The 22,744-nt window shown below is 41.0% G+C and overlaps 1 protein-coding gene across 1 annotated transcript in view; it reads right to left on the bottom strand.

The window, feature by feature from the left end:
- The window catches only part of LOC127165675 (neuronal migration protein doublecortin), a 60,935-nt gene that overhangs the window by 22,134 nt on the left and 16,057 nt on the right, over positions 1-22,744 (bottom strand). The window contains exon 3 of the mRNA XM_051110526.1: positions 17,414-17,748. Within this exon, the coding sequence (XP_050966483.1) occupies positions 17,414-17,748 (335 nt within the window). The remainder of the gene's footprint in view (positions 1-17,413; positions 17,749-22,744) is intronic.

Below are 22,744 nucleotides of genomic sequence, written 5' to 3'. Positions count from 1 at the left end.
TTATATTAGTCTCAAAGGAGACACAGCCCTTTAAACGGCTAAAATCAGGGCAGAATTCGGTTTTATTTATTAATTTATTTATTTACTCTTGATGTTCAGATTTTAATTATATTATAAGTGCAGCTCAAGAAACCTTTAAAAAAAAAAGTTACTGCATACTAAAATGTATGTATGTATGTATGTATGTATTTTTTATTGCCTATTTAAAGGGCATTTTCCCCTAACCATATTAAATGCATGCGTCACCTTTCATATCAAATTCTTGTATTTTATTAATAATTTCACTTAATATAATAAGACGTTATCGGGCTGTTACCGTTCAAATAAAATCAGTATTAACAAAACTGATCTTTCCACTGTTTTTAATTAATTAATTTATTTATTTATTTATTTTAATATACAAATATGAAATGTTGGAAAAGATGCAAAGATGAGCTACTTTTAAATATAAAAGTAAACTGCCAATAGGTGGCAGCAGGTGACTGTCTAAATGAATGAGTCATTGAGGCATGCCTTCAAATGATTTGGTCAGACAGCTGATTCATTCAAGAATGAAGCAAGTGCCTGTCTTTATGAATGGACCACTGAATCATTGACTTAAAGATTAATTAAAAAGCGCTGAATCATTCAGTAACTAAACACTGCATGTTGCTCAGAGATGCGCAACTGTACTGCTGTGACATTGGAATTATTTTTGCTAACCAAATCAAGCAAAAACAGTCACCATTGACAATACTGTACTAAAATGTATATTAACTACTCATTTGAACTCTTGTATGAAATCAACTCTCGAGGGAGCTGACTGCCCGCACTCTTGCTGCGCACGCTTCGCTCCCAGAGGGCTCTCTTCTCGTGAGCCATCTGGCGGCTCACGTCCCGCTTTTGCCGAGGCAGAGCAGCATCTGCGGTCGTGGGGATCGCACGGACGGGTTAGAGACGGGTTCGCCCTTTCTCTGCCTTTCTCCCTAGATCTAGTGCTCTCTCTTTATTTACAGTGCTCTCCTGGGTCGGAAGCACGTTTGCAGTTTCTTCCCCCCGTTTGAGAGCACTGTGCTACATCTCTCTTCCTCTGAGGAGGTCGATGTGTGGTCACACTGATACAGGCTACTGGCCGGGAGCAGCCTCTGCTGTAGAGTGGCCATTTACTGCACTCTCACCCCGTACTTTCACCAAGTGTGTGGATGCTGCTCTGGCTCAGCTGGACTCCAGGGAATCTGCATACTGAACTATATTGATATTTTGTCAGTATAAGCTCATTCTGAGCAGTTGGCGGCATCCTCGCTCATATGAAAGAACTAGGGTTGTGACTGAATGCGGGAAATGTGTGCTTTCTCTATTACAGAGAACCACTTATCTGGGCGTGGTGTGGGATTGAGTCGATCCTGCCCAGATTGAGTCGATCCTCACGGCAGTCAAGAGAGTGAAAGTAGGCTGGTCACTCACTGTTAAACAGATACTGTTTCAGATACTGAAACACTTTTTTCCGGACCTAAGAGGCCATGATGTGTAAAGAGAATCCTGACGCCTGTGGTCCAGGACTTCTGAGGGCAGGCACTTCTGGGGAAGACCGGTGTAAACCTCATCATACGGTGCCCGTCTCTCCTCAGTGCCCTCAGGAGATTGGTCTGCCAACCCTGCCACCCACGGTGCTTCAGGGCGCAGTGGTCTCCGGCGAGCGCTTCTTTCAGTCACCACCCGGGAACATAGCGGTACTGAGAGGCTTGCTACCTCTACGGAGGTCTCTAGAACAGCTAGTTCGGTCATCCCCTGCCAGTCCACCGCTTCAGGGCACTGAGCTAGCTGCTCTGGTTACACCAGAGGTCAGTCTCGAGAGGCTGATTTCCTTAGTAGTCTATTTGGCAGCGTGGGGACTTTTCCCAAATGTGTCTCAATGGGTCCTGCACACTGTAGAAATGGGTTACCGCATTCAGTTTGGTTGCCCCTGCCTCGTTTCAAGGGGGTCTTTCACACTCTGGTGGGTCCCAAGCAGGCTCTGGTAATTGAAAAAGAAGTAAACACTCTCTTGTGGTAGGAGGCAATCGAGGTAGTCTCACCTTGCAACAGGGAGTCCGGGTTCTACAGCTGGTATTTCATTGTTCCAGAGAAGGATGGGGGGTTGCGTTCCTTTTTAGATCTGCATTATTTGAACCGCTCAGTCATGTGACTGAAGCTCAGGATGCTTACTATTAAGCAAGTTGTGTCTCAGATCAGGTCCGAGGACTTGTTTGCCACAATAGATCTAAAAGATGCATATTTCCATGTCTCCATTCTTCCCCAACACAGGCAGTTCCTAAGGTTTGCTTTCAGGGGTGAAGCATACCAATATTGGGTTCCTCCATTCGTGGTGTGGGATTCGACCACGATGCAGGCACCACTGTCTCCTGCTCGGATCGAGTCGATCCTCACTGCAGTCGCGAGAGAAGGCCGGTTACTCAGTGTGAAGCAGTTACAAAAACTGCTGGGTCTGATGGCAGCTGCATCCAAAGCGATACCTTTTGGCCTGCTGTACATGAGAGCCCTACAGTGGTAGCTTTAGACCAATGGGTTCAAGTCAAGTCAAGTCAAGTCAAGTCGAGCTTTATTGTCATTCCGCTACATGTATGGACATACAGTAGAACGAAATGTCGTGTCTCGCAGAACCATGGTGCTACATAAATAAACATAAATATGAACATACATACACTAGATGTATAAACAATTTTTAAAACCTATACATCTAACTATACATATACTATAAATAATTGCCTATACATACACATAACCTAAGACAGACTATACAGGTACTTTACATAATAACTATGCATGACAATGTGCAGAAGAGGTATTTAAAGGTAAAGAAGCAAATAGTGCAATATGAATTGTGGTGCACTGACAAGTAAACATTTGTTAAGTCCTTATTAGGTCCTTGTAACATGGAAGTGGTTTGTCTAGCCCACTCACCTGTATGTAGCACACTCAGAGGTGCACAATGTTTTCTATGTAACATGTAGTGTTTATAGGAAAGTATCTGGTGCATATAGAGATGAAAGAATGCGTTACTACAGGTGGTTTGTCCAGCCAACTCACCTGTGTGTAGCATACTCAGAATTGCACCGTGTTTTGAGTTTTTCAACAGTTTACATTGTGGACAAGGTTTCAGAGGGGGGTGAGGTGGTTGGAATTGAGGGTTCTCACAGCCTGGGGGAAAAAGCTGTTGAGCAGTCTTGCAGAGCTGGAAGAGATGATGGGAGGGATGGGTGGGTTCCTTCACGATACTGGTGGCTTTACTGGAGCATTGTGCAAGGAAATGTCCAGAAGGGAGGGGAGAGGGGTACCGTTGATCTTTGCAGCTGTGTTCACTGTCCATTGTAGAGTCTTGCGGTCAGCAGCACTGCAGTTCCCGTACCAGACAGTGATGCAGCTGGTCAGCACACTCTCAATAGTTCCCCTGTAGAATGTGGTGAGGATGGGTGGAGCGAGACTTGCACTTTTCAGCCGGCGGAGAAAGTGTAGGCGCTGTTGTGCCTTCATGGAGAGTGACATGGTGTTGGTAGTCCAGGTGAGATTCTCTGTGATGTGCACCCCCAGGAATTTAGTGCTGCTGACTCTCTCCACAGCCGAGCTGTCGATGGTCAGTGGGAGGTGGTCAACAGAGTTCCTCCTGAAGTCCATCACAACCTCCTTTGTCTTACTCACATTGAGGAACAGGTTGTTTGCACCACACCATTCAACCAGTTGTGCCACTTCCTCTCTGTAGGGCATTTTATCGTTGTTGCTGATGAGACCTACTACCGTTGTGTCATCAGCAAACTTGATGGTGTGGTTGGAGCTGAACTTGGCAGTGCAGTCGTGGGTCAGCAGCGTGAAGAGCAGCGGGCTGAGCACACGGCCCTGTGGGGCACCTGTGCTCAGTGTGGTAGTGCTGGAGGTGTTGCGGCTGACATGGACTGACTGAGGTCTACAATACAAGATCCAATTGCAAAGGGAGGTGTTAAGGCCCAGAAGGTTTTGTTTGCTAATGAGCTGTAGTGGGATTATTGTATTGAATGCTGAGCTGAAGTCAATGAACAGCATTCTAACATAAGAGTCTTTGTTTTCTAAGTGAGTAAGAGCCAGGTGTAGGGTGGAGGAAATGGCATAGTCCGTAGTCCTCTCAAAGCACTTCATCTTGATTGGAGTCAGTGCTATGGGACGGTGGTCACTCAGACAGGACACAGGGGACTCTTTTTTGGACTGGAATTATGGAGGTGGATTTGAGACATGTGGGGCGACTGTCTGATTTAGCGAGGTGTTGAAGATATCTGTTAGGACATCCGTCAGCTGTGCAGCACAGTCTCTCAGTACACGGCCAGGTATGTTGTCAGGACCCGCAGCCTTGCGTGTTTTAACCCTGGATAAAGTCTTCCTTACATCGGCTGGAGACAGAGTGCCTGGTTGCTGGGAGGTGTGGGTAGTTTTTGTGCAGGTGTGTCATTGTGCATTTCAAACCATGCATAGAACTCATTGAGTGCATCTGGGAGGGATGTGTTGTCATCACAGGCCTTTGGCAGGGGCTTGTATTCAGTGATGCTCTGAATGGCTTGCCACAGACTCTGTGTGTCTTTGCTGTCAGTAAAGTGATTATTTATTTTTTGTGCATGCAAGCGTTTTGCTTGCTTGAAGCCACGGGACAGATTGGCTCTTGCTGTTTTTAAGGCTGCTTTGTCTCCTTATCTGAAAGCATCATCTCTGGTCTTTAGCAGCCCACAAACCTCTGCTGTCATCCACAGCTTCTGGTTTGCACGTGTGGTGATGGTCTTGGTGACTGTCACATCATCAATGCAATCGTGTTCGCTGATGGCGCTGTACAGCTCGCGAAGCGCGTCCTTAGCGTTTGTACACGGCGGAATGTAAACCGCGACAAAACAGTGGCCGTGAACTCCCGCGGCAAATAGAACGGCTGACACTTCACCTACATAAACTCCACCAGCGATGAACAGTGTTTTGTCACTACCACAGCATTGTTACACCATCCCTGGTTGATATAAACACACAGTCCTCCCTGCGAGTCTTACCAGACCGTGCTGTATCTCTGTCCGCTCGGTAGCAGGTTAGCCCGTGCATCTGAATGGCAGAGTCTGGAATGTTGTTTGTATGTTGTTTGTATGTAATGTTGTAGCTTGTATGCCTCCGCGCTTGCCCCGCTTTTGTCCCCTCTCACACTGCCGGCACCGCCACTTTGTGTGGGTAGCGTCAGTAGATGAGGCCGTGGTCTCGGGTTTCAGCTTTAGCAGTAAGCAAAGGCCTTGGAGCTTCTCAGTGGCTGCCGGTGCGGGTTGGTGGTTGTATGCATTGGCGATTTCCAAAGGCTTTGGCGATCATAGATGTATTTTGGAGTGACTTCCTTATGAATTAGCGGTAAACTGACACTATTTTGAGACAAACAGATGACATTAAAAATATAAAAAACCCGGAGTAGCCGCTGCGTCTGACCACGCCGCCATCTTGGTTCTCCCTGAGGGAAACATGCTTCGCATGATCAAGGTCACGCAGTGATGCCTTTGGAAACTTTGTTTTTTTGGAAACTTTGGTTCTTTTCTCAGGGCCCGGTGTTGGGAGCTCCTTGTCGCCAAGTAACGCTAGTGATGGATGCATCCCTCACCGGTTGGGGGAATGCCTCCAGGTTACGTATGCAACCATACGAAGACGCTGCACCTCGTAGCCATACTTCCGGCATCCCTGCAGTGCTTGCTTCTCTATTTAGAAGCTGCCGGCTGCACACGGCACGTGCTTTTAAACATTCCTGGTCTCTACGTCACCCCACCTGTGACGTCTTGCTTCTCCATTGGACTGTTTGCACGTGTTTCAGAGAGTGGTCACACTGGAGTCGTTCCCAAAGCATTCAATGCAGCGTCTTGTTCCCTCTGTGAACCACAGTTACGTACATAACCTGGAGACGTTTTGATTTCTCCATGAGATTGTTTCGCACACAGGCTGTGTGATCCTCAATTCGTACAACCTTTGTTACTGTCACTACATTGTCCATTTTCAATTGTCATTTACACCAAATGTAATAAAATCACAATCATTCTCGCCAAAATTTCTGTGATTCCCTAATTAGACGTTTTAATCAGATTAGTTGCCCGGTCGGGCAAATAAAATTATCTTTCACTTGCCTTCAAAAAATCCACTTGTCCCAGACAAACATTAATGTTCAGTGCTGTTACTGTATAAATTCAACCGCCAAAGTGACTAGTAGAAATGACTGTGTTACCCGCTACTGCTGAAATCTGCCCACATTTGGTGGGTGTTAATGTCAAGCAAACATGTCTCAGCTGTGCGGTGCGATACTGTTGAGTTTAGGACTAGAAAGGAAACACACAGGTTACAGTGTAGTGCACAACCACTAGATTGCAGGCAAGTACAGAGAAAGAGAAACAAAATGGCACTGTCTCTTTGTCTCTTCCTCTCTCTGCCTGTGTTATTCTGGAGAGATACCAGAATTAAGGGGTGCAGTTTTCAGAGAGTAATTGTGCCTCTTTTAAAATGTTCAACCAAATTGCACTCCATTCTAATAAAGGGTAAACATCTGTTTCTCACACACGAGAAGTAAAATGAAAAAGAAAAGTGTTCTTTAATAGATTCCCCTGTATTTTAAATTCCACTCAATTCTGTGATTATTATTATTATTCTACTTAATAATTATTAGGTGTTTCTGCAAAGGAAAGCAACACCATTATTGCAATGTTTTTCTTAAAAAATGTAAAACTCTAGTAGGTGGTGCAGATTAAAGCTTTTCGAGAGTGACGGTTTGCTTGATAGTCATATGAATCAACAAGGATCTGCAAGCATTTTAGCTCATACATACAGTAAACTCAATAACCCTTCCACACACGTTCACACATTCACAATCACACCTCCGGAAGGACGTGCTGACTGGCAGACTAGTCCACCCCAGCTGGGCTCGGTCTTTGTGCAGAGATGTGGTTGCCTAGCAACCAGCCATAGCAGCTGCCGATACTAAGAGAGAAGAGAGGAGACGCACCTCTCAACACAAGCATCTTGCGGCACTTTGACCTCCACATGAAAATCGCTGCAGATAGCGTCACAGAACACCAATTTTAAAAGCTTAGCAAGAAAACAATGCTGTATGACATGTCGTACAGTACAATGTTTCTAGGTCTTTTTCCAGTTGTTTTGATTTCAGCTCCACCCACACAATGATATGCAAATTGTCTGGTAAATAACTGGCCACTCCATAGAGCTTAATACATTTAGAATCATTAAAGCGAAAATGGCCCAAAAAGTGTCAGATTCAGATGCCACACCCAAATTTGATGCAGCTTAAGCAAGAGCTTTCTCAAAGTGGTTTTGCCATTTACCACACTTTGTTATTCTTCTAGTTATATACCTATAGCAGCTAATTTATTGCAAGTCTCATATATTCACAGAAAATAGCTTACTTCCACATTGCAAAATGCAGTAAATACAAATGATGCAAGTATCATTAGCACATTTCATTTACACAGGTGCCCAGCTGAGTAAGCAAAGGTCTAGATATATATATCAACAACAATTTCTTATATGATGCAAAGTGTGGCTTAACTGTCCAAATACTCTTTTGGGCCACTGTATTGTTCCCCTGGCTGTGAGAGGTGACAAATCTTGACTCTGAATCCTTCAGCCGGAAGCTAAGAGATTGCTGTTGTCAGCGTTTAAGTGCGTGAGACATAAGTAACTCCACTGAGACCACAGCAAATGCTGCAATTACCCAAATCAAAGAAGAGTGGGTGGGATAGAAACAGCTTGGCTTTAACTCTGTAGAACACTTTAATCCTACAACCTCCATCTGTTTATGTGTGTGTGTGTGTGTGTGTGTGTGTGTGTTTGTTGTGCATCACATTAATACAAAGGAAACACACTCACACAGCACAGAGGCTGGCAAACCCTTCAGAGACACAAGCCTAAGAAGAAAAGAGATCTTGAGGTAAATGCGTATGGCTCACGGCAACTGAAGAACCCAGAACAATAGCTTTCTGACTTTCTCTTTCCCTCTTTCTTTTTTAATTTTTGCTTTTTCCTTTTGGTCCTTAAGCTATCTTGGGTCTAAACTAGTGAAAGTAAAATGTGACATATACTGTGAAAGTGACAGAAACAGGTGGGGTAATAGCTATTCAATTCTACTACATTTGAATAACATTTTTCACAATACCAGCTACTAAAATAAGAAAGTGTTATTCTGCTTTTGTCCTTCTGCTCTAACTTCTATTCTGCTTTATTGTGGTACTTCAAATATTGTCTGTTCTTGTATGGTAAATTATTTGTTAAATCACTTCATAAAAGTATGATTTAATATAAATAAATTGCTAGTCAGAGGCATCAAAGTGGGGCAAATAATGGCCATAAATGACCTGCCATGGATTGGATTTTCCATCAAGGTCCCCAAACCTGATCTAAACTTTAAATTCCAAATGGCCTTTAGCATGATAACAAGAACATGCTGCAAGAAGAATCAAGTGTTGTAGAGTGTACTGTAAAATTATTAGCTGACTATACCCCAGTGGACTATAGGAAACTTGGCCTGGCTTCAATTACTTTTTTTTTTTTATCACTTGGAGTAATACTCAAGTAAAGCATCAGCTAGTCAGATCAAATAAGTCTGGACAAAATCTATAAAGATGGTACAGATGACCTGACATATTGCTGTTGTTAAGTCCAGTGGAACTGGTTTCAGTTATTACAGTTGAAAATACAAGTCTTGTGTGAGATGTGCCTTTCTTGTTACTATGAATTATGGAAGTCTGAATTTTCATCTTATCCAAAATTTACAGATCAGGATCAGGTTTATAATAACTCATTAGGGAACATTCAGGGACTTTGCTTGAGTGAGCAAATACAAAGGATATTCAAGGACAAAGTGAAATAAAGGGGGGCAAGAGAACATGTTTATATAAATGTTCATAAATTGAATGAAGGATACAGTAGATGAGAATGACAGACAAGAACAAGGGTTACTAATAGAGTAATAATAAAAAAAAAAATGAAAAGAAAAAGGTTAACAGAGGGTCACATCCCTTCTGCTCTGCAGATGCTTGTTACAGCTGTAATCAGTGATGTCAAAGTAAGGCAGACATGAAGGATTAAAGATCTAATGATGCATATCAAAAAGCAAGCACATATTCAGCTGAACATTAACAAACACAGCACAGTGCCATTAATGCAGCATTAGAAAACTTTGTACATTTTTTTTACTTTTACTTTCTGCAATCTAAATTGACTAAAGTTCATATGTTCACGGCATAACTATTGTGCATAGTTAGAATTTTCCCTTCAGTGAGCCTTCTCGCACAGACACTGTGCAGGAACAGGGAGGACGAAAAACAAGTCTTGCTGGTTGCGTCTTACTGACCCACCAGCGTTAGTAGACACTATTACTGAAGCTAAAGCTCCCTCTACCATGCAAGCTTATGCATTGAAGTGGAGTCTGCTCACTGACTGGTGTTCTTCTTGCCCCCTGGTGGTAAGAGTGTAGCCTCCTCCTGGGCTTTGGCGCATGGCACCTCACATCTGCAGAGCTGCAAGCTGGGCAACACCCAAAACTTTGCGAGGTTCTACCAACCTTCACTTTGAGCCAGTTTCTTCCCGTGTGTTGGGTAATAGGAAAGTGGTGGGAAGAACTGGCTTGATGTCATGCTTGCTGCGGCGTTCCCCCTTACAAGGGAATGTGAGCGCCTTTCTCCTTCCCAGTGAGTTCCCTGGATGGTGAACTCTGGTCGAGCATCCTCCAACACCCCTGGCAGTCAGACTCAGCAGAGGAGTCTGACGTCAGGCCCAGTACTTGTGTTTGCATGCCCGGAGCTTTGGTCAGCCCCTGTACTAATCTGGGTGTCCCATATGGCGTATTTCCCTGCGGACAATCCCATATGTGTATTCTTCCATGGAAAGGTTTCCCTTAGGGTAAAGTTCCATCTCTACTCCCGGGTAGGACTTGCCCCAGAGACCCATTCCATATGTAGCACTGCCCCCTTAGGTCAGTTCATATCAGTATTTCCACATGTCACCTCCCTACAGGTAGGTTGTGGTCTTCATAGCAGCCTTTTCCCTCAGACCTAGGCACGCTTCCCCAACATTTCCATCTGGCCTAGATGTCTTGGCATACTCTCCACTAGTCTTTTACATTGCTGTTAGATGACTTTATGCCACTCCTGGCACAAAAATTCAAGCAGCTTTGTTTGATGGCTTGTGATCATTAGTCTTCCTCTTGATCGCATTCCAGAAGTTTTCAATGGGGTTCAGGTCTGGAGATTGAACTGGCCGTGACAGGGTCTTGATCTGGTGGTCCTCCATCCACAGTTTGATTGATCCAGCAGTGTGGCATGGATAATTGTCCTGTTGGAAAAACCAATCCTCAGAGTTAAGGAGCACTATCAGAAGGACAACCTTCTATGTGGCTTGATTCATGAGTCCCTCACAAAGATGAATGGGCCTGATTCCAGCTTTGCTGGAGCACCCTGAGGTTATCACAGTTTCTCCACCAAATTTCACAGTAAGTGGGAGACACTGTGGCTTGTAGGCCTTTTCAAGTCTCTGTCTAAGCAATTGATGACCAGGTGTTGGGCAAAGCTGAAAATTGGACTCATCAGAGAAGTCCAATCCTTATGGTCTTTTGCCCTATGGCTCTTCTTTGCTTATCATTGATGAAGATTTTTTTTTCTAGCTCTGCATGACTTTAGTCTTCAGACTTCAGTCCTCCACAATTCTTGCTCATCAGTTACATCCCTAAATGACTTAATCACTGCATTAGAAAATCAAATGATAGACATCAGTCAGATGGTGAGTGAGCAAGTTTCCTGTGGTGAATTTGACAAACGATGTAAAAAGATTATAGATTGGATGTGATATCAACAATTCAACATGATTATGAGAGGGTAAAACAACAAGTAGTATTAGTCAAGGGCTTAGTTCAATCAATGATAGATTGTTTGAAAAAAAGAGACTGTCAGTTGGAGCAAACATTTCCAGCCATGTTCATGACCAGAGCAACCAGTCGGTATAACCCTCCAGTAAAACATGTTTCAGCAACACCCTTGATGATGACCCAGTTGTGTTCATCGAGTGGCGTGAGGAATACTTTGCTGCTTGATACCTCAGTGATGGAGAAATTTTTGCCTCACTCTGGGCTGTACTAAAAGGAACTGCCAAAGATTGGTGAATGGCAGAGAGGACAAGTGTGGCCAACTGAAAGCAGTTCAAAGAGAGATTCCTTCACTTATTCTTAAATGAGGACTACAAAGATGTAGAATCCAGGAAACCGCTGGAATGGGAACAAGGTGCCAAAGAAAAGCTTTAGAGACTTGTCTGAGGATTGATGATTCATGTCTGAGGCTGTAGCCCCCCACTGCAGAACACAGATCCATGGGGCGGGGTTGGAGCTAAATCTAAGGGGTGGAGATGGGTAGGTTTAGGGGTGGAGAGTTTAGGGATCAGGGGGTGGAGATGGGTAGGTTTAGGTAAATGTAGAGTGGGAGGAGTTGGATCTGAATTCAACCTCGCCCCCTGGATCTTGTGTTCTGCAGTGAGGACCATCTCATCTGAGGAGGAAGTGGCTCAGGCAATCTTGAGGAACTGCAACCCATGACTGGCTAGTTTGCTACAAGAAACAGGTAGGAGAGTTAGTAAGAAATTGGGCCACAAATTGAAAGAGACTTTGACAAGTCCAAAAGGTTTTAGAGTCAGGTCAATGGGGAAGAATAAAAAAAAAAAACATCCGCTGTTCAAGATCCTCAGCATAAGATACCACAGGTTGGCAACTGAGTTGTGCTGCTTGACCAGAGTCCAGATTATCATGCTTATAAGAATATCACCCTTCCCATAGTTCTCAGAGACAGCTATGTTGTTGCTATTGTTGACACTAGAAGCATGTTCTCACTAATCCAAAAATCTTTATGGAAATGGTTACGTCATCATGAAGAATGTCAACCTAGTGGAGGCTAGTCATTTCTGTTGGTCAGTGGACAGAGACAAAACAAAATGGCAAAGTGAGTTGGAGATGTGAAGTTCAAGGACAGTCTGTAAATGTAACTTTCTTCATCATGCAAGATACTGATCTAACTGTGCCAATCATTCTGGGAATCAACTTTCTGTTAGAGTCCAAAATGATATTGGATTTTCACAGAGCTCTGTACTGCATGCTTGCAACACCAGAAATAAAGACTTTTCCTTTAATACAACATGATGTTCACCACTCTCTATATTTTTACCCATTTTTGGCCTACTGTGTGCACTCAGCAGAATTCAACAGAAGTGAATGCTGAAAGCATCAAAAAAAAAAAACATTTGTAACATCTATGAGGCTATGAGGCTATACAATTTTTTTTTTTGTCTAATTTTCAGCCTGAAAAATGCCTCCTTCCAAAAGCTGATGGAACTAGTACTACCTGAGGTAAAAAGAAAGTGCTGTATGGTATACACTGACCTTGTTCTCCATCTCTGGAGCATTTCTAACACATCTTCACATGTCTCCATAGAGCCTGTCTCACCCTCAATTTAAGAAAGTGCAACTTTATCCAGTAATTGCTTTCATTCTTTTGACATATTGTGACAAATGAAGGAGTAAAAACTGACCCAGCCAAAGTTTCAGCAGTGGAATCATTTCTCATATTACCAACAATGTTCAGGGGTTCTTAGGTTTAGCAGGTTGGTACGTTTCACGTACACCAGTTTTCCAGAAAAAAATCAGCCCCACTGCATGCTCTAAAACAGAAGAATGCCACATGGAAATGGACTGAACAATATCAGCAACTATTTGACTCCATAAAATAAGATCTAGTGTGAGCTCCAGTTTTTATCACCCCTGATTTCTGTAAACTTTTTAGAGTACAAATCGATGCAAGCGATATTGGTTTAGGAACTGTTCTCACCCAAGAGGCAGACAGCGAAGAGCATGTTATCGGAGATTCAACTCTTAACTGGTAACCCTCCGAAGACTAGGAAGGTTGTAGTTAGTGTTGTGGGTAAGCAGTTAGGTCCGGGGTGTGTCTTCTTGATTCGTTATGTAAGCGATAATTAATGGCAATGTTTGATTTCAATGACTTTATTAAGCATCCAAGCGTTGAAAAATTGGACAACTGTCGAAAGGATTATTCATTCATTATTGCTTGGCATTACGAGATATTTGTTTCTAGTACATTACTTAAAAAGATTAGTAAGCTTGTTTGCTGGCCAGTCTTATTGAAAAAGGGGTGTTACCTGATGCTAACATAATAGAGCAGGGGGAACCATCAGTTGCTGCTATAGAGTCTCTAGTAGGTCCTGTTACTCTGCTAGACGCTCGTGAGGTAAGGTTATCGCTGTCTTTGCCAAAATTAGAGCCTTTGTCACTTTCTACTGATACATCACCAACATCCCAGGTAGAAGCTCACTTAAAGGTGCGGTTAGCTCGACTGCAGTTGGAGGCCCAGGATAAAGCTCAAGCACGAAAAGTTGAGTTGCAGCATCAGGTGGAAAAATATTGTATTGAGCCAGATACTAAATTTTGACTACGACAGTTGGAATTACAGGCAAAACAAGAAGAGAACAGGTTAGAAAATAGGCCGCATGTAGACACTTTAGACACAGTTGCTCCTTTACGCTTAAAGAAGATTAAGAAAAACAGTCTGACACCATAGTATAACAAGTACACTCGCGCCCTAAAGAGAGCAGCCCGGAAGATAAAGTGCAGCTGGAAGAAAACAAAACTAGAGGCATTTCGTATTGCACAGACAAGCCTTAAAAACTGCCAGATCTGATTACTTATTATCTCTTTTAGAAGACAACAAACATAACCAATTCAATACAGTTCAATACAGTTGCTAAATTAAAGAAAAATAAAATAATAAAATAAATAAAAATTATTTCCCAACAGCACCTAATTTTATGACATTATGAACTTTATGAATGACTTTACTTCCAAGATCAATTCTATTAGAGATAAAATTATAAACATGCAGCCGCCATCTACAGTATCATAAATCATCTAAGTCAACAACATGTATGTTAGACCCTATACTATCCAAACTACTAAAAGAGGTGCCTCCAGAAGTCATAGATTCCCTTCTGAATATTATTAATTCGTCATTGTCATTAGTATATGTCCCAAAAACCTTTAAACTGTACGGTAGTTCTAAGCGGCCATGCATTTGTTTTTTCAGTCTTGTTTTCTCGTGATCACGTCTTAATTGTCTTGTGACTTAACGAGTTGTTTTCTCTTTATCTCGATATAACAAGAGTTGTTTTCTCGTTATCACGACATAACAAAAGTTGTTTTCTCCTTATCACGACTTAATTTTCTCTGCGTATCCGTCATAAGAACATCAGACAGCATCACTGCATCATCATGGATGGTCGTATTCGCTTTTATTTTGATCAGGGACTCGCTCAAACTAAAATAGCTCTGTGTCTGTCTGTCACTGACAACTTACACATAAGTGTTCGACACTTGAGAAGAAGGCTGGCCGGTCTGCAACTTTATTGTCGAAGACAATATAGCGACCCTGAACGTGTAGTCAATTTCACTGCCAGTCAGCTTGATGGATCGTGTTATTTTAAATGTATTTTAATGTAATGGTTTCAATTGTAGACCATTCTGTCTACAATATAATGCTATCCAATAACTGCACTCAGACCCAGAGGATATGACTCGTTTAAGATGATCAGATCAAAACGGTTATTGTTGAAAAGTCGATTCAAATCGAAATACGAACAGAAGGAAATAAAAGAGAAATGACAAAGAATAGTTTGATTGTATTATGATTATGATGATGATGATGATGATGATTATTATTATTATTATTTCGTTCAGTTTGAAAAATTGACAAACGAAAATTAAGCTAGATTTGTGAAAGAGCCCTTTCTTATTTGTGCGTGGGCGGCCCTGTAAATCCAATTTTTTGGATTCTGTCTTTACTGTCTGTCCCATCGTGCAGAATAAGAGTTCATCCGATGTACCCCTTTGCAAATTAGTTACAATTAAGTTTCTTAATCTTCGGATGTTGCATAGGCTATTCTTGCAAATATGTCATAAACGCAACACTGCACTTCTTGGGTCGGCGGCGCCGGCGCCAGCGCCGGCACGATCCCTTACATTGAGATAACAGAGGAACGAAATATAAATGTCTGCTTTGTTTTGTGTACTTGTTTTGTGTACTTATTATAATAATAATAATAATAATAATACAATCAAACTATTTTTTGTCATTTCTTTTTTATTTCCTTCTGTTCGTATTTCGATTTGAATCGACTATTCAACAACAACCGTTTTGATGTGATCTTAAACAAGATCTTAAACGAGTCATATCCTCTGGGTCTGAGTGCAGTTATTGGATAGCATTATATTGTAGACAGAATGGTCTACAATTGAAACCATTACATTAAAATGCATTTAAAATAACACGATCCATCAAGCTGTCTGGCAATGAAATTGACTACACGTTCAGGGTCGCTATATCTTCGACAATAAAGTTGCAGACCGGCCAGCCTTCTTCTCAAGTGTCGAACATTTGTCAATGACAGACAGAGCTATTTCAGTTTGAGTGAGTCCCTGATCAAAATAAAAGCGAATACGATCATCCATGATGATGCAATGATGCTGTCTGATGTTCTTACGTCGGATACGCTGAGAAAATTAAGTCGTGATAACGAGAAAACAACTTTTGTTATGTCGAGATAACGAGAAAATTAAGTCGTGATAACGAGAAAACAACTCTTGTTATATCGAGATAACAAGAAAATTAAGACATGATCACGAGAAAACAAGACTGAAAAAAAATATATAATGCATGGCCGCTTAGGACTTCCGTAAAACTGGCAGTTATTAAGCCAGTTAAAAAAAAAAAAAAAAAAATCACAACTTGACCCTAAAGAATTAGTTGCATCAGTACTTTTAGTAGTTTTAGAAATAGCCAATGTGCGAACGCAAAACATATATATGCTATATGAATCCGTTGGACAGTGGAGATGGAAAAAAACTGCTTGTGGAAGTTTTGCAATAACATGAATGTCTGTATAATCAGGGCTTGACATTTTATAGTGTGTGATATGACACAATATTCAAATCTTGTAGTGTGTACATGTTTCAGATTTGAGCAAAGAAAACTTGCAAAGATTCTCCTAATGGGTGTGCCGCAACCAGTTTTCATAATCGGCTAGGATTTTAAATGTGTTCGAATTTGTTTTATTTTAAATGCAATGACAGTCAGAGTTACAGTCAGAGCGTGGACTTTTCCTCTTCAGCAGACAGTAATTTTCAGCGCAGCTTAATTGGTGCACTTGTTCAGTGAAATAAACGTTTGTATATGCTTTATTTAATCTGTAAAGTCATTCCTGTGCTGTAAATGATTTTATTTTACACAAGGCAACATACTGAGACATGAGTCAGGTAAATGTGTCAGCTAAATGCATTCATTATAATATTGAATTTAATTTATTTAGATGTTAGCATATGTTCTCTAATCTTAGTACCATTTGTTTATGGACAGGTTATGGAGTCAGTCATGGCAGCTATAAGTGAAACGTGAGGTGGCAGCCCCTTATCGGCTCAGATTTCAGCGACACACCTGCACGAGAATCGGTACTATTTCAGTGAAAAGGGATAACAGAAACTTTTTATTTTATTTTATTTTATTTTATTTTATTTTATTTTATTTTATTTTATTTTATTCCTGTTATACCAGTTTAAATGTTTGTAATATTATAAAATATGCTGCATTCATCTAAATAAATTAAAAATGTCTAATTATTTTGTATATATAACTTCTGACTTATTAATAAATGTTCACCTGATTTCTGATTCTAACCCATTTTACCCCCATTTCTGAACATAGACGTGAAAGTGCTCTATCCAAACTTAAATTATTATAATTCATTAACAAATACATTTTGTAATATGATTTTAAAGTTCCAGTTCCATTGTAATGCAATGCCTGAATTTAAAATGGCTTTCACAGGATGAATTTTGAGGTTTTAAGTTTTCAGGTGATTTATAATTTATTATGATCTCTAAAATGTGATAGGGAAAAAGGCAATGAAAAAAGACTTTTTGTGACAAAGGTCAGAACTCCTGTTATAATATAGATTTTTTGAGGTGCACTCTTATCATAAATTAATCTATTACTGTTCCTACATAATTTGTAGCAAATAACAGTGGTAAAATATCTATTAAGGAGTCTTAGACCTTTTCAACGATATATAGTTTGTCATGATTAGATTAGGATTTAGTTGTAATATAGTGAAGTAAACTTAGGTGTCCCACTGAGGGGACGGGTGACAGTTAAAAGGTTAAGCCAGCAATATAGTCATTTTTTTAACAATAGTTAAATAATAGTGAAATAAAACAATCCAGCATGTTGGGTCAAATCAAACAAATAACCCAGAAATGGTTGTTTTTGCATTTTTTTTAGAGTGTGTACTTCTCCCATACCTGTTTTCCATCCAGTGTGTAGATCCTTTTCACTGCTCCGCTTTCAAGTTTAATGGCCTCTGTGATGTCAGTGAGCACCTGCTCAAAAGAGTGTGCCGTCTTCTTATTGAGCAGCACACGGACGGCTTTCCGCGGCTTCACCCCGCTCCTCATCACTGTCACCAACTTTGGTCGCACAAAGTCCTTATTCTCCCTCGGCTCATTGGCCGTGCGGTTGGCCAGCATGTTCTTCTGGCTAGCTGAAGCTTTCACATTGACTGACCAGTTGGGGTTCACATTTTTGGTGTAGTCCACTTTCTTGTAGTAGTTCTCAGAAGCACAAACATAGCTCTCACCTGGAGGGGTGGAGAACACAGAAAGAGAGAAAAAAAAAGATCTCTTTGAGGGACTGTTCGAACACCTCAACACATTTTTGTTACAGAACATTTACTATGACAGTTTTAATTTTAAAGAAATCAAATAAATGATGGGAAGTATTTCTGTAATTTCAAAAACAGCATGAATGATTGAGCGCAAATGTATCTCTGTCCAAACGCTGCATTTGGACAACTTTTGCGTAAATTTGTCCGAATGCCGATAATTTTTTCCGGGTTGGGTCCGTTGCTGGAGCAGCTGAGAAGGTCGTCATTATACAGCAAAGTCCCTATAGACTTTGTTAAACAGCACAAGAGCAGCTTCTAGTGGCAGAAATCACTGATAGCATGTGCCGTTTGTTTAGACACGTGACACTGCGTGCTGTACAGGGGTGCGTTTCCGAAAAGCATCGTTAGCCAACTACGGTCGCAAGTTCCGTCGTTACCAACATAGTTTAACGATTCGGTGTTTCCCAAAACCATAGTTCAAACGAACATTCGCAAACAGCGTCACAAACTTACGTGGTTGGAACTACAACTCTCGACCTGTGGTTAGAAGCATAGTTCCTTGTTAGTAAAAGATATGGGCTCAGTAAATTATGCTCTTGGACACAGTAAGCAAGCTAACATGCAGTACAATCTATATCTTTCACTCGATCTAAATATAAATGCATTTTAATCTATGTATTTTTAAGCTTCCTCCGCAAGCGACGTTTTTGCGTAGTGCGCATGCGCATAAATGCCTACGGGAACCCCGGAGTATGACGTAAGAGGGAACCCGCGATGAATCAAACATCAAATAAAGCGAAGTGACACGGAACAAAAAATTATAAATTAGTCACCAGGTGCCATGTTTAATATAGCTGCATTTTTGAGATCTCTAAAAAGTTAAATAGCATACATGATTACTCGGTGATATCATTAACAATGGCCCTACATTGCTAAACTAATGTGGTTCAAACGACGGAGATGCGACCTTGTTCGGGAAACAGTAGTGACTAGCTAGTTCGTTTCCACAACAGTGCATCGTACTATAGAGGTTAATCAGCGAGTTACTTCGTTGTACGGGAAACGCACCCCAGAGCGGAACACTTCAAAGGCGGATTTAAAACTTCGAAACACAACGAAAACGGTGTGTACATTATACTGTAGTGCATGTTTTCATGTCATTACTAAGCGATGAATTTGTTGACTTGATGCTGCATTAGTGGAGAAAGGACAGCAGTATACTTTTGCCTGTTTGGGATCAAATAAAGTAGTGTAGACCACTGCTTGAACTGAACGTAATGCGTCCAGTGTGTGTGATACGGGCTCTTCTAGCCGCGGCGCTGCACTTTTGCCCGTTGTGTGACTAACATATATTTATATTTTGATTAGATAACCACAAATGTTCTAGAATAGAAGCAGTTAAATTGTGAAAGTACACAATATCCATACGTATGCAATTTCAATACTGTGGCCTTTGTGTAGATATTTAAAGATGGTCATCTTTTGCTTGATTGTTGATGTAATGGTAACACTTTACAATGTGAGTCCATTTGTAACATTAAAGTTGATAAAAGCTGTAGAATAGAAGTATTGTTCCTTGTTAGAGAGTGATAGTTTCAGCATTTACTGATATATTTTAAACATTTAGTTGCTTTTGTTAACATTAATGAACAATGATCTGTAATGATCACTATAAAATTAATATTAATATTTTTATTCATTTACAAAGTATGGTTCAGTAGGCTACTTTTTTTTGTTGTTTTGTTTTGTTTTTTTAATTAGTAGAGCGATATTTATTTTCCGTTCAGTACCCAATTAAAAAAAAAAAAAAAAGAAACTATCAGTCGATTAATCAGTATCGGCCAGTGTGGTCCAACCTAGTTATCGGTACCTATAAAATCCAATATCGGTTTACCTCTAATGTTGGCAAATATGCTTTCAGCAAATATTGCTTGTTGTTTAAGGCTAGTTGTTCAGTAACATGTTTGTTGTTAGGCATTCTGTTGCTTTAGGCTTATTCGTTGTATTTTGACACGCTGGTACCCACTTACCGCAGCTGAGGCTTGCTTTTAAAGCTGTTGTTTAAGGCCTGTTTCCTGCTATGAAACAGGCTTGCTGTTTAAGGCTCATCTAGTATTGGGAATGCTTTTTCATTAAACTTATCCGACTATTATTTCCACCCTGCTGTGTTTAAGTCAGCAACATGCTGTTGCTTAAACCTAAATAAGTGTATTGGTAACGTGCTTGATACTTAACATATAGTATGTAAATTTTGCTACTAAAGGTTGTTATTAATGTTAATGTTTATCTGGACAAGGGCAACATGTTTGTTGCCTAAACTTCGGGGACTGACCATATGCTGTACTGCATAGGGGGCATGCTGCTCTTCTCAGCTGCTTATTAAATAAGAGCACCCCTTTGCTGCTACTGTTCTTCTGTAAAGGACATGAACAGTTCAAATGCAAAACCCCCTAAAAGTCACCTCGGTCAAAAATGAGATAATGATACTGAGTGAATGCTCTCGACACACATTATATGTCCATCAAATACTTTTACTTCAAACTCGCCAAAATTCCAGCATCAGCCCTATCAGAATTACCAGTACTTAGGTAGAAACGTATACATCAGAGCCTGATAAAAATGCATTTTTTAAAGACGTCAGGTGGATTTAGAGGCTTTTGCATCTGAACTCTTCACATACTGCCACAGTCTGTACTATTTCAGAAAGTCTAGCTTTAAGCTATCAGTGTATTGAGAATTTGCTCTATTCAGTATTATTCAGCAACTTTTCAGGAGCAAATCACCCTTCTCCATCCCCAACTCCTCCTTTCACCACAGTCAAGACATGGCTGTTAAATATTCTTGCTTAAAATGTTTCTAGCAATACATTTGTTATAAAATGTTTCATATTCTTGCAATAGAAACAGTTGTCCAAATTATACTCTGCAGGATGTGGGAAAATTTGGACCATGTGACTAATAAGATAACTAATAAGAACACACTGATTTATGTATTGGGAGGAGAAACACAGAAACACCCCGAGCTAAGATAATAACTAACTGGTCAAGACACCATTTGGGATGTGTCCAACAGTCTGAGTTTAAAACTGAGGACACCAACAATGCCACTGCTTTTTCCAGCGTGTTTTGGCCTGCACGCCCGCTACTACTCAACTACCATGAGAAAAGCCATCTAGTCTCATTACACTCTTCTTTTCTTTCTTTTACTTTATTTTCTTTCCTTTTCCGTTGAGTTTCATGTCCTAAGTTAAGTTTTGCTGCAAAGCTGTGTCTCAGACGTTGTCAGTGCCTGCCTCAAAACCTCAACCAGCATATACGACGCTGCACCATCCTTCAGCCAACGCCCAAGATGTCACTTTGAACGACTACTAAATTTCCAGCCAACAGACCACTGTGAGAAACCCCTTTCTGCAACAATGCCACACAAATGGAATTCCCTTAACACAAAGGCAACACAAGTACAATCTCCAGATTCTAGCTGAACGGGTGCATTTAATATAAAGTTTAACAGCCTCATTGAGAAACTCAATGTGAGAGTTAATTAGATGATTGATGGTTGTACAGGTCTAAGCAATTGCATGTATTGCTGAAAACTTGGGTCAAATTGACCTGTTTCCCTTACAACATCATGAATGAAACTTAGGATAACGATAGTCGTGTAGTGAATAATTTGTATAATAACAGGCCTAGTGCCAACTATAAAGATTGGTGGAGGAGGGATAATAGTACAGGGTTGGGCTAGGCCCCTTACTTCTGTCACGAATCCTGTCCATAGTCTTCAATCTGCCCACCACCAGAGGTCACCTTCCTATTATATTGACTCTCACACTACACTGACTGTTACATGCCACACTGGGCTACATTTTCCATGTTCCACTTCACTGATTACACACACAGCTGCAGCCAATCACATACAATATAAATACGAGGCCATCACCATAATTCAGGGCTGAGTATTGTTTAGTGTTTATCACTCCCCTAGTGGTAGCAACATTACAGAGCCATTTCGAGTTTTCTAGTCAAGTCTTGTTATCTTCAAGGCCTATTATCTTGTCTTGTCTGATTTCTGTCTGCCCTGGAGTTATTGGCTGTCTTGGATTAGCCCTTGGTCTTGCCGTTTTGGACTCTGTTCACCCCTCGTTTGGACTATTGTCTGTCAGTTTTTTGATTACCCGTTTACCTCACCCCCCTGGATTATGTTCGCTGTCAATTGACCCACACCTGTCCCTGAATGAATCTTGTGTCTTGCTTGTACTGTATCTGTTCGCTGGTGTTCGACCCTTGCCTGTGTTTTGACTATGTCTGTAAATAAAAGCTTGCATTTGGATCCGCCCGCCTCACGTCTCGTTCGCTCCATAAGAACTGCCAGTGAAGAGAAATATTAATGCTTCAGCATACCAAGACATTTTATACACTACCTTCTCATTCAATATCAGTGCCTGACCTCACAAATTCTCTAGTGGATGATGTGATGATGAACTGGATTATCATCACGTAAACATCAGTTTACAGGGTTATATTGTTTATTGATTTTTGTTTGTTTATGATTTGATGTAAGAGAGCATTTTGATGACAATATTCTAGCTTTGGATTATCAGAATGTATGTGGAATGTGTATGCTTTAATACTGATATTGAACTATCCTCTGTTATCCTGATCTACCCCTATAAAATGGTTTGTTCTGCTAGTGTTTGGCAGGAGGGTTGAAATATATAGGGGAGGGTGTCTGGGTGTAGAGGCTAGTCGGGCCATGGGAGGCCCAAGGCCTTGTATCTGAAGTCAAATGTGGGATTAAATGCAGAAAGTTTTATGTGAGGAATAGGTTTAGTGGTAGGGTTAGCATAAGGGGACAGAAAATACAGTTTGTACAATATAAAAACATTATGTCTACGCAATTTTCCCATAAATCATAGCAACCCAATGTGTGTGCACTGGTTTGGGCGGCTTACAAATTTGTATAATGACATGGG

The sequence above is a fragment of the Labeo rohita genome, chromosome 5 (assembly GCF_022985175.1).
Source record: "Labeo rohita strain BAU-BD-2019 chromosome 5, IGBB_LRoh.1.0, whole genome shotgun sequence".
NCBI lineage: Eukaryota > Metazoa > Chordata > Actinopteri > Cypriniformes > Cyprinidae > Labeo > Labeo rohita.
The sequence above is the reverse complement of the archived record's forward strand: the minus strand, read 5'-3'. Positions and strand labels throughout refer to the sequence as shown.